Genomic DNA, 14,189 nt, shown 5'->3' with positions numbered 1-14,189 from the left:
GTAAAATTCAGGCATCATTTGTATAGCAGTGATATATCACTGCTATATATATATATATTTACCAGTATATATATTGGTAATAATATATAGTAATGAAACTGGCTTAATCTTTGGTTTTGAGTAGAGGAAGACAAGTTGGAATTTAATAGTGGTGTTGGTTGCTGGCTTTAGTTAAGTTTTATTCTGTTTCAGCTGATTTCTTCTCAGTAGAAAGTTCTGTTCTTGATTTAGGAAAAAGAAAGGAATGCTCAGTGTATAATGCTAAAAAGATTTATCACATCATATTGCATTTAATACAAAGTGAGGGCACCCAGCGGAGGGAATTTGTCTTAATTGTTATGTGGATGTCCAGCACCAAGCACAGGGTCTGACATATTACAGGCACCCTATATCCTATTTACTTGAACAAATGAATTCTGTTTAGATATCTGAGAAACATGTTTCTGGCTATGGAATACATGATACATACTGGTGCATTTTGGATAGCTGAAGTAGATGTCAATGAAATGTTGGCAAAGGAGAACCATTTTGTCATTTTAGCAGTTGTCTTTGGAACCTTTACACCAGATTCATTATATGCACAGATCTTTTGTAACAGTTTGTGTATTTGAAAAGAAATTTAGGTCAGCTATTGTGAGTTAAAATGATCATTTGAGCTGAATTAACCTGGAAGGGAAACAGTTGAGAAAGAAATGAAAAAGACATTAGAACAGGTATTGGGGTTCAGAATTCTCAGTTATTCTGAGATTTCTAGTCCTTAAGTCACTGTACCAAAAAGAGATAAAATTTTATGTGGAGAAATGGATCACTCTTGCCATATCCTCAGCTCCTGTTTTTCCTTTTCTGCTGCTTCAGCTTGGCAAAACACCAAATCCCACAGCAATGTTCATCATTTCCCTCCTCCATTCCTTGGACGCATGGAGTATTGCAAGCCTATAGGATTACAGTAGCACTTCCTGACAGCTGTGCCTCTCAGCCTTGCCTCTATTCTATTTTCCTCTGTCACCAGAGTCATCTTTCTGTAATGGATCTGATTGTGTTGGGCTTCTCCTTGAAAATCCCCTATTGTTTTCAGGATAAAAATCCAAATTCCTTAGTTGGTAAAAACGACTCTTAGAGATCTGGCCCCTTCTTTCCAGTTTCTTATCTGATCTCTCTTCTTTTCTCCATTTTTTCCTCTGTATTCCAGACATATTAACTAGTGGCATTTCTCTGAATGTTTGTTTTCTTTTCATGCCACTGAACTTACGACATTTCTTTCCTTCTTTCTTTTTTTTAAAATATTTTATTTATTTATTTGACAGAGATCACAAGTAGGCAGAGAGGCAGGCAGAGAAAGGGTGGGGGGGGAGCAGGCCCCCTGCTGAGCAGAGAGCCCCATGCCAGGCTCAGTCCCAGGACCCTGGGATCATGACCTGAGCTGAAGGCAGAGGCTTTAACCCACTGAGCAACCCAGGCACCCCATTATAATGTTTCTTTTTCCAGGCATGCGTTTCTCTCCCTCCCTATAGTCATCAACTATAGGTCATTTAAAACTTCCCAAGGTTACCTCTAGAAAACGTTTGGCTTTTCCTTCCCAGTCTATATTGGTTCCCTTCCTCCATGCTCTCCTCGTGCCCTACAAATAGTGTTTTCAGTGGTCCCTAACCTAATGTAGTAGTACACATGCTTCCCTTCTCACTAGACTGTGAACTTTCTTCAAATACAAGATACTCTTATAAGCTCTTTAATTCCTCATCTCTGTCACTGGTTTGCACAGTATAGAAGCCTAGAAGTTTATGGTTTAGTTAGTATATGAAGTAACAATTTATCAGAGACACAAAATTGCCTGGCTAAGTCCTGGGTATTATGATTGTGAGAAGTAGAACATGGTTCTAGCCTTGTACATAAACTTATTTGTGTGGGCAAAATGACCCATGAAACAGTTAGAGATTAATGAAGTACAACATCAAATGAGGACTTAGGTTGAATGATTTGAGAATAAAATATAATCAGATTTCAAATTCTTTGGCATTTCATATCTGTTCTTTATTTTTCTACTTAATACTTACCACTGCTAACATGCTCTGCCTTTTACTTATTTATCATGTTACACTTGCCTTCCCCAGTATGCTGCAAGTTTCATGAGGAATTTTTTTATAATTTTTTATTTTTTATTAACATAGGATGTATTATTAGCCCCGGGGGTACAGGTCTGTGAATCGCCAGGTTTACACACTTCACAGCACTCATGAGGAATTTTTATTTCTTTTTTCACTGTGGTATTTCCATGCCTGACACATGGTAGATACTCAATAGAAGTTTGGTGAATGGATGGAATAGTGTTCAGGAAAGGAACTGATCCCTGAAAGATAGTACAGATACAATACAGAAACATTTCCTGGAGATGTTACAACCTGAAACAGACCTTGAAAGGTAGTGTTTTATTAAATTAGTTAATTTAATTGAAAAAATTCCAATTTTGTTTTTACATGAATTTTTTTTCAGATTGTATGTTTCTCCTAATTTTCTTTTTTTTTTTTTTTTTTAATTTTTATTTATTTGACAGGCAGAGATCACAATTAGGCAGAGAGGCAGGCAGAGAGAGAGGAAGGGAAGCAGGCTCTCTGCATCAGCAGAGAGCCTGATGCGGGGCTTGATCCCAGGAACCTGGGATCATGACCTGAGCCGAAAGCAGAAGCTTTAACCCACTGAACCACCCAGGGGCCCCCTCCTAATTTTCTTTTAAGGCTTTATGAGGTTTTTAGAGCCCCCATCATTCACTTTACTTTTAGAGTTTGACTGGATTAACAACAAAGCCTGTTTAATCAGTGACTGATGATAACTAACCCTTGTGTACTCCTTGCAATAACACTTTCACTCCATATATTTATTAGCAAAATGCGTAAAAACACAGGTTTGCTGGAGGCAATAACACATTCCATATGTTAGGATACCTGTTTGTTTATATTTTACTTCACCTCCATTCAGAATAAGTACAAATGAGTTTGAACTTCTAGGCATGTCAGGGTTCTGGTTGTTTTGTGATGTAAGAATCATAATTGACCATTGTGCCTGCAGGTTCTTCGATTTTAGTAAATCTTGATCAGAGTTTTAAATACACACACATACACACGTGTCACATAACTTAGGATTGCGTTGCCTGTTGTTATAGTTTTAAACTTTTCTGTTTGCTTCTCTTCCAAGACTAAAGAAATTAAAATTAGATTTTGACTTCAAACTATTAAAAGTGTTAACTCCTCCAAACGAGTTACAACTGGAACATGCATGTAATCCAGATTTGCATTGTTCTGTTACCAAAAGAAAAAAAATTATTAATTGGTTTCCAGAAGTGGCTTCTTGACATTGTTTTCCCTAAGCACAGAATTAGATTATTTCTTAGGCCATTGTAGCTGCAGTAGATCTTAGTAAACATCTAGACTATTTTACAGGTGGGGTAACTAAGACACAAGGACAAGTGATTTGTACAGAATCGGACAGTTAGTTTATAACAGAGGCAGAATGATAAACTAGATTTTTTTTTTAAATTTTTTATAAACATATATTTTTATCCCCAGGGGTACAGATCTGTGAATCGCCAGGTTTACACACTTCACAGCACTCACCAAAGCACATACCCTCCCCAATGTCCATAACCCCCTCCCCCCAGCAACCCTCAGTTTGTTTTGTAAGAGTCACTTATGGTTTGTCTCCCTCCCAATCCCATTTTGTTTCATTGATTCTTCTCCTACCCACTTAAGCCCCCATGTTGCATCACCACTTCTTCATATCAGGGAGATCATATGATAGTTGTCTTTCTCTGCTTGACTTATTTCGCTAAGCATGATACGCTCTAGTTCTATCCATGTTGTCGCAAATGGCAAGATTTCGTTTCTTGTGATGGCTGCATAGTATTCCATTGTGTATATATACCACATCTTCTTGATCCATTCATCTGTTGATGGACATCTAGGTTCTTTCCATAGTTTGGCTATTGTGGACATTGCTGCTATAAACATTCGGGTGCACGTGCCCCTTTGGATCACTACGTTTGTATCTTTAGGGTAAATACCCAGTAGTGCAATTGCTAGGTCATAGGGCAGTTCTATTTTCAACATTTTGAGGAACCTCCATGCTGTTTTCCAGAGTGGCTGCACCAGCTTGCATTCCCACCAACAGTGTAGGAAGGTTCCCCTTTCTCCGCATCCTCGCCAGCATCTGTCATTTCCTGACTTGTTGATTTTAGCCATTCTGACTGGTGTGAGGTGATATCTCATTGTGGTTTTGATTTGTATTTCCCTGATGCCGAGTGATGTGGAGCACTTTTTCATGTGTCTGTTGGCCATCTGGATGTCTTCTTTGCAGAAATGTCTGTTCATGTCCTCTGCCCATTTCTTGATTGGATTATTTGTTCTTTGGGTGTTGAGTTTGCTAAGTTCTTTATAGATTTTGGATACTAGCTCTTTATCTGATATGTCGTTTGCAAATATCTTCTCCCATTCTGTCAGTTGTCTTTTGATTTTGTTAACTGTTTCCTTTGCTGTGCAAAAGCTTTTGATCTTGATGAAATCCCAATAGTTCATTTTTGCCCTTGCTTCCCTTGCCTTTGGCGATGTTCCTAGGAAGATGTTGCTGCGGCTGAGGTCAAAGAGGTTGCCGCCTGTGTTCTCCTCAAGGATTTTGATGGATTCCTTTTGCACATTGATGTCCTTCATCCATTTTGAGTCTATTTCTGTGTGTGGTGTAAGGAAATGGTTTAATTTCATTTTTCTGCCTGTGGCTGTCCAATTTTCCCAACACCATTTATTGAAGAGGCTGTCTTTTTTCCATTGGACATTCTTTCCTGCTTTGTCAAAGATTAGTTGACCGTAGAGTTGAGGGTCTATTTCTGAGCTCTCTGTTTTGTTCCCTTGATCTATGTGTCTGTTTTTGTGCCAGTACCATGCTGTCTTCATGATGACAGCTTTGTAATAGAGCTTGAAGTCTGGAATTGTGATGCCACCAACTTTGGCTTTCTTTTTCAATATCCCTTTGGCTATTCGAGGTCTTTTCTGGTTCCATATAAATTTTAGAATTATTTGTTCCATTTCTTTGAAAAAGATGGATGGTACTTTGATAGGAATTGCATTAAATGTGTAGATTGCTTTAGGCAGCATAGACATTTTCACAATATTTATTCTTCCAATCCAGGAGCATGGAACATTTTTCCATTTCTTTGTGTCTTCCTCAATTTCTTTCATGAGTACTTTATAGTTTTCTGAGTATAGATTCTGTGCCTCTTTGGTTAGGTTTATTCCTAGGTATCTTATGGTTTGGGGTGCAGTTGTAAATGGGATTGACTTCTTAATTTCTCTTTCTTCTGTCTTGTTGTTGGTGTAGAGAAATGCAACTGATTTCTGTGCATTGATTTTATATCCTGACACTTTACTGAATTCCTGTACAAGTTCTAGCAGTTTTGGAGTGGAGTCTTTTGGGTTTTCCACATATAGTATCATATCATCTGCGAAGAGTGATAATTTGACTTCTTCTTTGCCAATTTTGATGCCTTTAATTTCCTTTTGTTGTCTGATTGCTGAGGCTAGGACTTCTAGTACTATGTTGAATAGCAGTGGTGATAATGGACATCCCTGCTTTGTTCCTACCTTAGCCAAAAAGCTTTTAGTTTTTCTCCATTGAGAATGATATTTGTGGTGGGTTTTTCATAGATGGCTTTGATGATATTGAGGTATGTGCCCTCTATCCCTACACTTTGAAGAGTTTTGATCAGGAAGGGATGCTGTACTTTGTCAAATGCTTTTTCAGCATCTATTGAGAGTGTCATATGGATAAACTAGATTTTTAACTGTTGTTGAGAAGACCAAACTATGGCTAACCCTTCTATTATTCTAGTAACTACTTTAAACTTCTAGGCCATTTCTAATTCTAGAAATACATGTGGAACTGATGGTGTTTTAAAAGATATTTTAGTGACCTGGCAGAATAATAGAAGTAAGTTCTTAGAGTTTGTCAAATTGCCAGTCAGCTGGATTGGGTCTAATTGAAGTTTTGGCAGTACATTTTCATTTTAGTGTATAGGCTGTTTACTGTTTGAGTCAACAAGTAACTTTTACTAATCTGATTTTAAGCTTTGAAAAGCCTTAAATTATCTCTAAATTGTTAGATTAAATTTACACATTTTCCATAGGAAGAGGTTTAACCAATAAATGTATATTAAAGAAAACATGAGGAATAAGATTTTTAAAAGTTCAGTCTTTTTTTTTTCCCAGTGTTTCCTTGTTAAATTTAAGAAGTGATGTATTTTAAAAGGTATTAATATGGGTGAGCCCTCATTGTTAAATAGAAACGTGAAAAAAAAAAACCTTTCTAAGTATCATGTAACTCTTCTGTTTATCCTTTTCTTATATTCTCTGCTGTATTTACTTGGATTCACATTTTAATTAAACTGGATTCTTCAAAAATATCACCTTGTATTCTGTGATTTTTAGGTTATTTTTTCTTTTTTTAAGGAAGGCATTCTGTTTTGGGGGGAATGATTAGTAAATATAATGTTGAATAAGAAAAAAATAGTTCAAGATGTGGAAGAATATAGAAAACCTGATGTCACTACTAGAGTTACTTCTGGTGGTAGTTGCCTAAGATCCATTAAATTGATTTATTTATTTTTAATGAGTTGTGTCCATATATTACACTTTCGATGACTCTGCTAGACTTTTAGAAACCCATTGGTTTGACTTAGTCTGAAATTTAATGTTTTTAAACATTGAACATGAAATGTTTTAAAATTTAGTGTTGTTTTTCTTTTCCATTGTATTCTCTTAACTATATAGCCTATGTTTTGGTGTGGCAAGTTAGTGATTCCCTTCATTCTCTTTCAGATCCCTGCCTATCACTGAGTCCACCATGCTTCACAGAAGAAGACAGATACAGTCTGGAAGCTCTTCAAACAATACATAAACAGATGGATGATGACAAAGATGGTGGAATTGAAGTAGATGAAAGCGATGAAGTAGGTGGAAAGCTTTTCGTGTTATTCTCTTAAATTTTCCCATTATTCATCATATGTGACTCAGGTTCATCTTCAGTATCTTTAGTTTTTCTCTTTGCATTCTAATTTTACCCTTTGTATTTGTACACCTTTCCTTTTTTCTTTTTTCCTTATGCATATACAAGTCTTCTAGTTTTATAATAATCCCCAGTCTCATGTTCTTGCTTTCCTCAAACATATGTCCTCTTCTGACTACATCAGTTATTATCTATTGCTGCTTTATTAATCACCACAAAACTTAGTGGTTTAGGACACCAGTTTATCATTTCTCCTGATCCTGTGGGTTGACCGGGCTCAGCTAGGTATGTTTTCTGTTCCCTTTGGTATAGTCTGAGGTCACTGTGATGCTGTGTGGTTGCATTCCGCTGGGAGCTCTGCTGGGGCTGAAATGATGACTTCTTAGTTTTCGCAGTCTTTCTTCACGTGGTCTCCCGTCATGCATAATCTAGCTCAGGCTTCCTTACAGCATGGCAGCTGGCTTCCAGGGAACAGTGTTCCAAGAAAACAAGTTTCCGCATAAAAGTACTTATCATCCCTTGCTTGCCTTGCCAGTGCCTGTTAATATCAAATTGGCTTAAAGCAAGTGATCTGGTTAAGCTCACAGTCTGTGGGAGAGGATTATACAAGGGCATGAATACCAGGAGATGTGGTTTATTGGGGGGTCATTGATGTAATGATCTACTGCACCCGCTGTACAAATAAATCACGTTTTATTTCTTGAGCATTATCATCTTCCTCCTGACATCCCTCTGGCGTCCCTTTTAGTTTCTCCATAGAAGTTGTTTTCTTTGGTTGGAATCTTACTCTAGCCAAGTCCCCTGGTTGTTTTTCAGGCCTCTTCAATCTCTTATATTTGTCATAGTTGAGATGCTTCTCTTTTAGTTTATATGATACTAAATTATGTTTTTTCTACATTATAATCTAATGTTACATAACAGTCATATTCTCTAATCACATTGTTACCTAATAATTATAGTCTCTAAAGATTAATTCTTGACTTGCTCTACAATACTTTACCTTGTGAATGCTCATCCTTTTGTAGGCTACACTTGGTTCCTCCATCTCTAAGCCAGTGTAGATTCCTGACCTACATATGTCGCTTTCTGCCTGACATCTTTTGAGGGCTCTTACTTTTTCTTTCAAGTTAGTTTGTCTAAAACAATATCTCAGCTCTCTTCTTTGAAATCTATGACTATTCAGCGGCCCTTCTGGACCTACTTCTCCTTAGTTTAAAATTTTCCAGATCAGGTGTTGGCCGACTTTTCTTTTAAAGGCCCAAGTTATGGGTTGAAATGTGTCCCCACAAAAATATATATTTTGAAGTCTTAAATTCTAGTACCTCAGGGTGTGGCCTTATTTGGAAGTAGGGTAATTTCAGATGTAATTAGTTAAGGTAAGGATATACTGGAGTAGTGTTGGCCCTTAGTTCAGTATGACTAGTATCTGTGTAAGAGAGGAGAACACCACGTGGTGATACAGACACTGGGGAAAAGCTGACCCTGACAGTGGTAGCAGAGATTGAAATTATGGAGCCATAAGTCAAGGAATGACAGGGATTGCTGGTGACTCTAGAAGCTAAGAGAAAGGTATGGAACAGATTTCTCTGTTTTTATAGAGCTCAGTTTCCTCAGTGGTCAGAAGTGAAAGTCTTATTGCTCTAATCTCCCGGTCTTTCTGCTGACCAGTCCCATCCCAGGGTGATCTAGAGGCACCATTCTGAGTACTCTCTTAGTATGAACTCAGAGTGTGATCAGAAGGGGCAAAATACACTCTTCTGACTCAGGAAATTCAAGGGTTTTAAGAGCTCTCTGCCAGGAACCAAGGACAAAGACCAAATATATTTCTTATACCACAATTACAGAAATATTTAAATCTGAAAAGAATAGCAAAAATTCACATTTTTTCAATCATTAAAAGTACCCTCCAAGGAAAGATCTGTTAAACTTGCATGTAATATATAGACAGGGAGGGATTAAGTAAGCTTATGCAGGTATTTGACAGCCTATTTAAATGTATCTGATTGCATAATAGTTCCTTGAATTACAAGTTATTTTAATCTTTTTAACCTCATCATCAGATATTAAATGCTCAGATGTGTGAAGTGTTATCATTTATCACTGTGCCAAACAAAGTAAACAGGCATGGCTGTATAATTTATACTTATGTGGATTCATCTTGAATCTTTTAAATTTCAGTGAAATTCCAAATATTTTATAATAGAGGTTAGAAGTAAAAACTTTATGTTAAAATGAAAAGCTTATTTAAAAAAAAATTAGAACTCTGTGATATGATTGGTGAGCTTTAATATTTAAAAACAGGAGATGTTATTCTTGGTATTTCTTCTAATATTAATATTCAAGAGCAAATAAGGTATGCCTCTATATTTTATTAGTACCTTACAGAGTCTAGAAATCTACTGTCCAGTATGGTAGCTACTAAGATATGTTTGGCTACTGGGCATCTAAAATTGAGATGTGTTACAAATGTAAAATGCACTTCAACTTTTGAATATGAGAAAAATAATGTAAAATACTTAAACTTTAAAATATTCATTAACTGTTGGAAATGATAATGTTATAGGCATACCAGATTACATAAAATATGATATGAAACACTAATCCCGTGTGTTTCTTTTTACTTTTTATTGTGACTTCTAGAAAACTTAACATCACATATATAGATCAAATTAATTTGTATTGGAAGCACTGATCTAGAGACTGTGGTGTGTTGTAGGCTTTAAGGAAAGAGTTGTTAATTCTGTGGTTCTTCGACTATTTTGATGCCTTCTGATCTGCAAAACTACATCTTGATTTATATTTCTTGGTTAAGTGTTTCTTTTTTAAAGAAGTGAATTGTAATATCATTCTGCGTTTCTAGCAGTCATCATTAGGAAACTTCATGAGTTTAATAAGAAACCTTAGTCAAAAAAATTAAAGTACTTAATTTCTTGTGATTTTGGTTTAGAATGTTAACTTTTTTAAAATTTAGAAAAATATTTAGCATTTGAAATGCTACTTGAAAACTTAATTTTTTTCTCTTTAGTGCTTCTGCTTTTGTTTTTTGTTTTTGGTCATATGAGAAAGCATTTACTCTTTTAATTTATTCATGCATTTAATATTGAGCTAATATTTGAAGGTCTGTTTACACCAGATACTCAGATCTTGGAATATATCCGGGACAGAACAGAATCTCACATTAATCTTCAAACTCTAAAGTGGACATTTTGTTGGATGTTTGTAAAAAGGTAGACTAAACAAAAAAAAACAAAATAAGCAGGAAAAAGGGGGATGAGAGCAGGTAAAAAGCGGGTAGCTGTAATTTTAAATAGGGTGCTTTTGGCAGGCCTCACTGGGAAGGTAACATTTAAAGAGTGTACTGTATGGAATACTGGGACAAGTAAGAGAGTAAGTATCTGGCAGTTTTTCAAAGCTGTTCTCAAATTGAAAATAGAGGACAAGAGTGTTTTAGATTAAGAACAGGATATAAAGCTTTTGCTTTCCAGGTCATTGTCTTCTGACCCAAGATCAAAAAGATTAGATGTCAGTGTATGCTCAATCTGTGACCTGTTTAAATTGAGGTTTTGATTACAGTCAAGTTTGTCTATTCTGCCAATATTGGAGATATTTTGGAAAGTGTAGGTACTTGATTAAGAAATACTTTTTTTAAATAAGAGAAATGAATGGTTTTGTTGATTTGAACATAGCATAGGAGGAAGTGACAATTGACATTGTTATTGTCTGCTTTGTGGACTAAACACTTTAGTATAGTTTGTAGTGTGCATGAACTTTGTTTTTACTTTTCCTCTTTTTAAAAAAAATGTAAAAATCCTTTCTTCCCTATTTTTTCTTCCTTTATATATCCATGCTTACCTTTTAGTGATAACATTTGGAATAAATAATTTTAGAGTTTATGTTATCAGTTTTTGATATTTATAATTAACTGTAAACCAATTTATGTAAAAAAAAAACTGGTTGTACCTGATATTTCAGTTTTTTTTAGATTTAGCTAATCTACCTGAATAACACCTCTGTCATCTTTTATCGGTATACTTCTTAGAAAACTTAGTTAATAGCACAGATGTATGAGTGTCTGAAACAAGGAGAGTCACTATGAAAGTATGCAAAAATAGGGTTAGGAAAACCTACTAGAAAATACATTTTAAAATAGGATCAGTGAGTTTTGAATTACGTGGAGTACTGTTTCCAAAGGAATAAATGCATGTATATATTTACTGAAAATTTTAAGTTAAAATTTTAACTTATGTAAACATATCTTTTGCTATGTAACAAATTACCCCAGCCCCGGCTCCCAAATTTGGCAGCTTACAACAGTGTATGTTCATCATCTCACAGTTTGTTTGGGTCTGAAATCTAGGTGTAGCTTAGCTGGGTCTTCTGATTGTGGGTCTTTCAATAAGCTGCTATTAAAATGTCAGCTGGTATTGTGGTCTTCTCAAAGCCGGATACATGGTGGATCCACTTCAAGGCCTAATCATGTGGCTTCATGGTTGTTGGTCTTCACAGGTCTTCACTGGTTGTTGGTTGGGGATAACAGTTAACTGCCACATGGCTCTGTCCATGGGGCAGCTCTTAACATGTCAGTGAGCTTCCCTTAGAGAGCGTGGGAGGGAGCTCAAGAGAGCAAGAGAAGGTCAACAACCTGGGAGTTAAAGTCTTTTTGTAAGCTAATCTTGGAATTGGAATCCCTTTACTCTTGCCAAATTTTGTTTGTTAGAAGGGAGTCACTAGGTCACTAGTCACTAGTCAAGGGGAGACTGTTTGACAAGGTATGGGTGTGAGAATGTTGGGGTCATTGGGAGCCATTTTAGAGACTGATTAGCACAGTTTGTTTCTATACTCTGCTCAACTACAGATATTTGATGGGATATTCTCAAGCCATGGAATTATAAAATATAAGAACAATAAAGTTACACAACTTCCTTCAGAAGGCTTTGTGTTGGAGGGGACCCACAATAAGACTTTTCATGTTGATCTTGGTAATAGAATATGTCTAGAATTTTAAAGCATTGATACACCCGATTAAAATGATCTATTAAGTACTATTTTGCTGTTAGTAATTATGTGTAATTATATGCATAAATGGACCAGTACAACTTATTTGACCAACTTACTTGGCATTCAACTGAAAGGACAAACCGAGCAAAGGTAAGGTGAGCAGAGATTAGGTGCTAAAGAGTCCTTGCCGTCTGTTAAGTTATAATTATTGAGGCATTTCCCTGCATATTGGAATTTTTATAGTTTCATAGTTCAGTTAATGTGTTATCATAAAAACAGGCTTTAAATCTTTCTGGGAAATAGTAGCAATAAGCATATAAATAGAGTAGCAGAGACTGTTAACGGGTATTCAGTTAAAAAAAAAAAGAAAAAAGGGTTGAATAGCCAAAATTGGGAAAATTAGGGGAATGATCTTTTAATTTTGTTACTATAGGAATTATTGAACTTACGTTTATGGATTTATATGCTAAAGTAAGAGAAAATACTGAGTGTTTACCATTTGTTTCACTCTATAAGCACTTCACATGGACTGTGGTAGGGCTCCTCATAGAAGCCCTATGAGCTACGAGTATACTCTCCATCTTATTTGCAGATGGGGAAATAGGCTTAGGGAAGTGAAACAGTCTGCACATTGCCACCAGCTTGTGGGGTGGTATGGGTGGAGTTTGAGTCCAGACTGAAGACATGTTCATTTTATTTTATTTTATTTGTTTATTTGAGAGAGAGAGAGAGCGAGAGAGAGCATGAGAATAGAGAGGTCAGCAGGAGACCTGATGTGGGACTCTGTCCAGGGACTCCAGGATCATGACCTGAGGCAAAGGCAGTTGCTTAGCCAACTGAGCCACCCAGGCACCCTGAATCCATGTTCTTGATTTCCAGCGTGTGTTGCTTTCTCATGTTAATGTTTATCATCAATCTCCATTGTTATGCCCTTCCTAATATAATTTACAAATAAATAGCTATGTGTACATGGTGTACAGATATAGTAGATATACCTGTATCTATATATACATACTATTATATTAGACATATTTGATACATGCATACTATTATATTGTTATGCTTTTTAAAAAATATTCACATAAATGAAAACTGAGATAAAATTAAATATAATAGAAGTTCTCGTGTTCTCTCCCTCATGAGTGGATTAGATTCTATATCTCTGTGGGGCCTGGGCAACTGAAATTGGAGATGACTACGCTGATGAATTATAAAGCAAGATCTGTTATAAGTCACATAGACTTCATTCCAGTTTTATAAGAACAGGTAACTGAGAATTTTTTAAAAATGCAAGTTCCACAGGCAGCCGGGTGGCTCATTGAGTTAGACATCTGCCTTCAGCTCAGACCATGGTTCCAAGGTCTTAAGATCAAGCCCCGCATTGGGCTCTCTACTCAGTGGGGAGCCTGCTGTCCCCCGTTTGTGTTCTCTCTCTCTGTCAAATAAATAAAATATTAAAAATAAAGGCAAGTTCCAGAGACACTGCTAATGTTAATATTCTTTAATGTTCACTGTTCGCTGTATATGGGTCTCTTAACTATATAGCACATCAATTTCTGATATACTTAGGGTGACCACTCTGCTTTTCAAGATTGAAATTAGTTCTGCTGCCTCTGATACCTGGAAGAAATGGTACTGTAAGAATGAAACAAAACTTACATATTTATACTAATAAAGAAAAAAAGGCAGGGGATGATTGAGGCAGAACATTTAGATATCATTTTGATAATGGAAGGCATGGTTAAAATCTACATTTTATTTCCTTTGTTTCAAAAATACTTCTATAAATTTGTCACTATAACCATTGTAGCTACAAATTTTAATTTTTATTTGAAGTGTATCTATTGATATATAGAGATCCTAGAAGAGAAGTAGTGATTACAAACACCTATAAATAGGAGTCTATGGAAGAAATATTCTTCTGTTACCTGCGAAGAAGTCATCTCTTAGAATATGTGTACAGTTTTTTGATATTCTGCAATGCACCAAAATCTTTTAAGCGTCAAATTTTGTTTTGCTGTTTCACTTACCTTTTCTCTTTTAACATTTTTTTCAATTGCAGTTTTGGCAATTCAAAATAATATGGAGGCTCTGTATGTGTTTGGAAGCAAGGTAGAAAAAAGGTTGAGACCCTTTTTGCATAAAGCTTA

At 35.9% G+C, this 14,189-nt stretch overlaps 1 protein-coding gene across 6 annotated transcripts in view; it reads left to right on the top strand.

Annotated features, from left to right (window-relative positions):
* Window positions 1–14,189, top strand: part of STIM2 (stromal interaction molecule 2) — a 146,089-nt gene that overhangs the window by 57,677 nt on the left and 74,223 nt on the right. For all 6 annotated transcript variants that reach the window (XM_082728395.1, XM_082728397.1, XM_082728398.1 and 3 more), the window contains one exon: window positions 6,855–6,985. In XM_082728395.1, coding sequence (XP_082584521.1) covers window positions 6,855–6,985 — 131 coding nt within the window. The remainder of the gene's footprint in view (window positions 1–6,854; window positions 6,986–14,189) is intronic.

This window comes from Mustela nivalis (assembly GCF_964662115.1).
Source record: "Mustela nivalis genome assembly, chromosome: 4".
Classification (NCBI taxonomy): domain Eukaryota; kingdom Metazoa; phylum Chordata; class Mammalia; order Carnivora; family Mustelidae; genus Mustela; species Mustela nivalis.
This window is presented reverse-complemented; position numbering and strand designations above follow the sequence as displayed.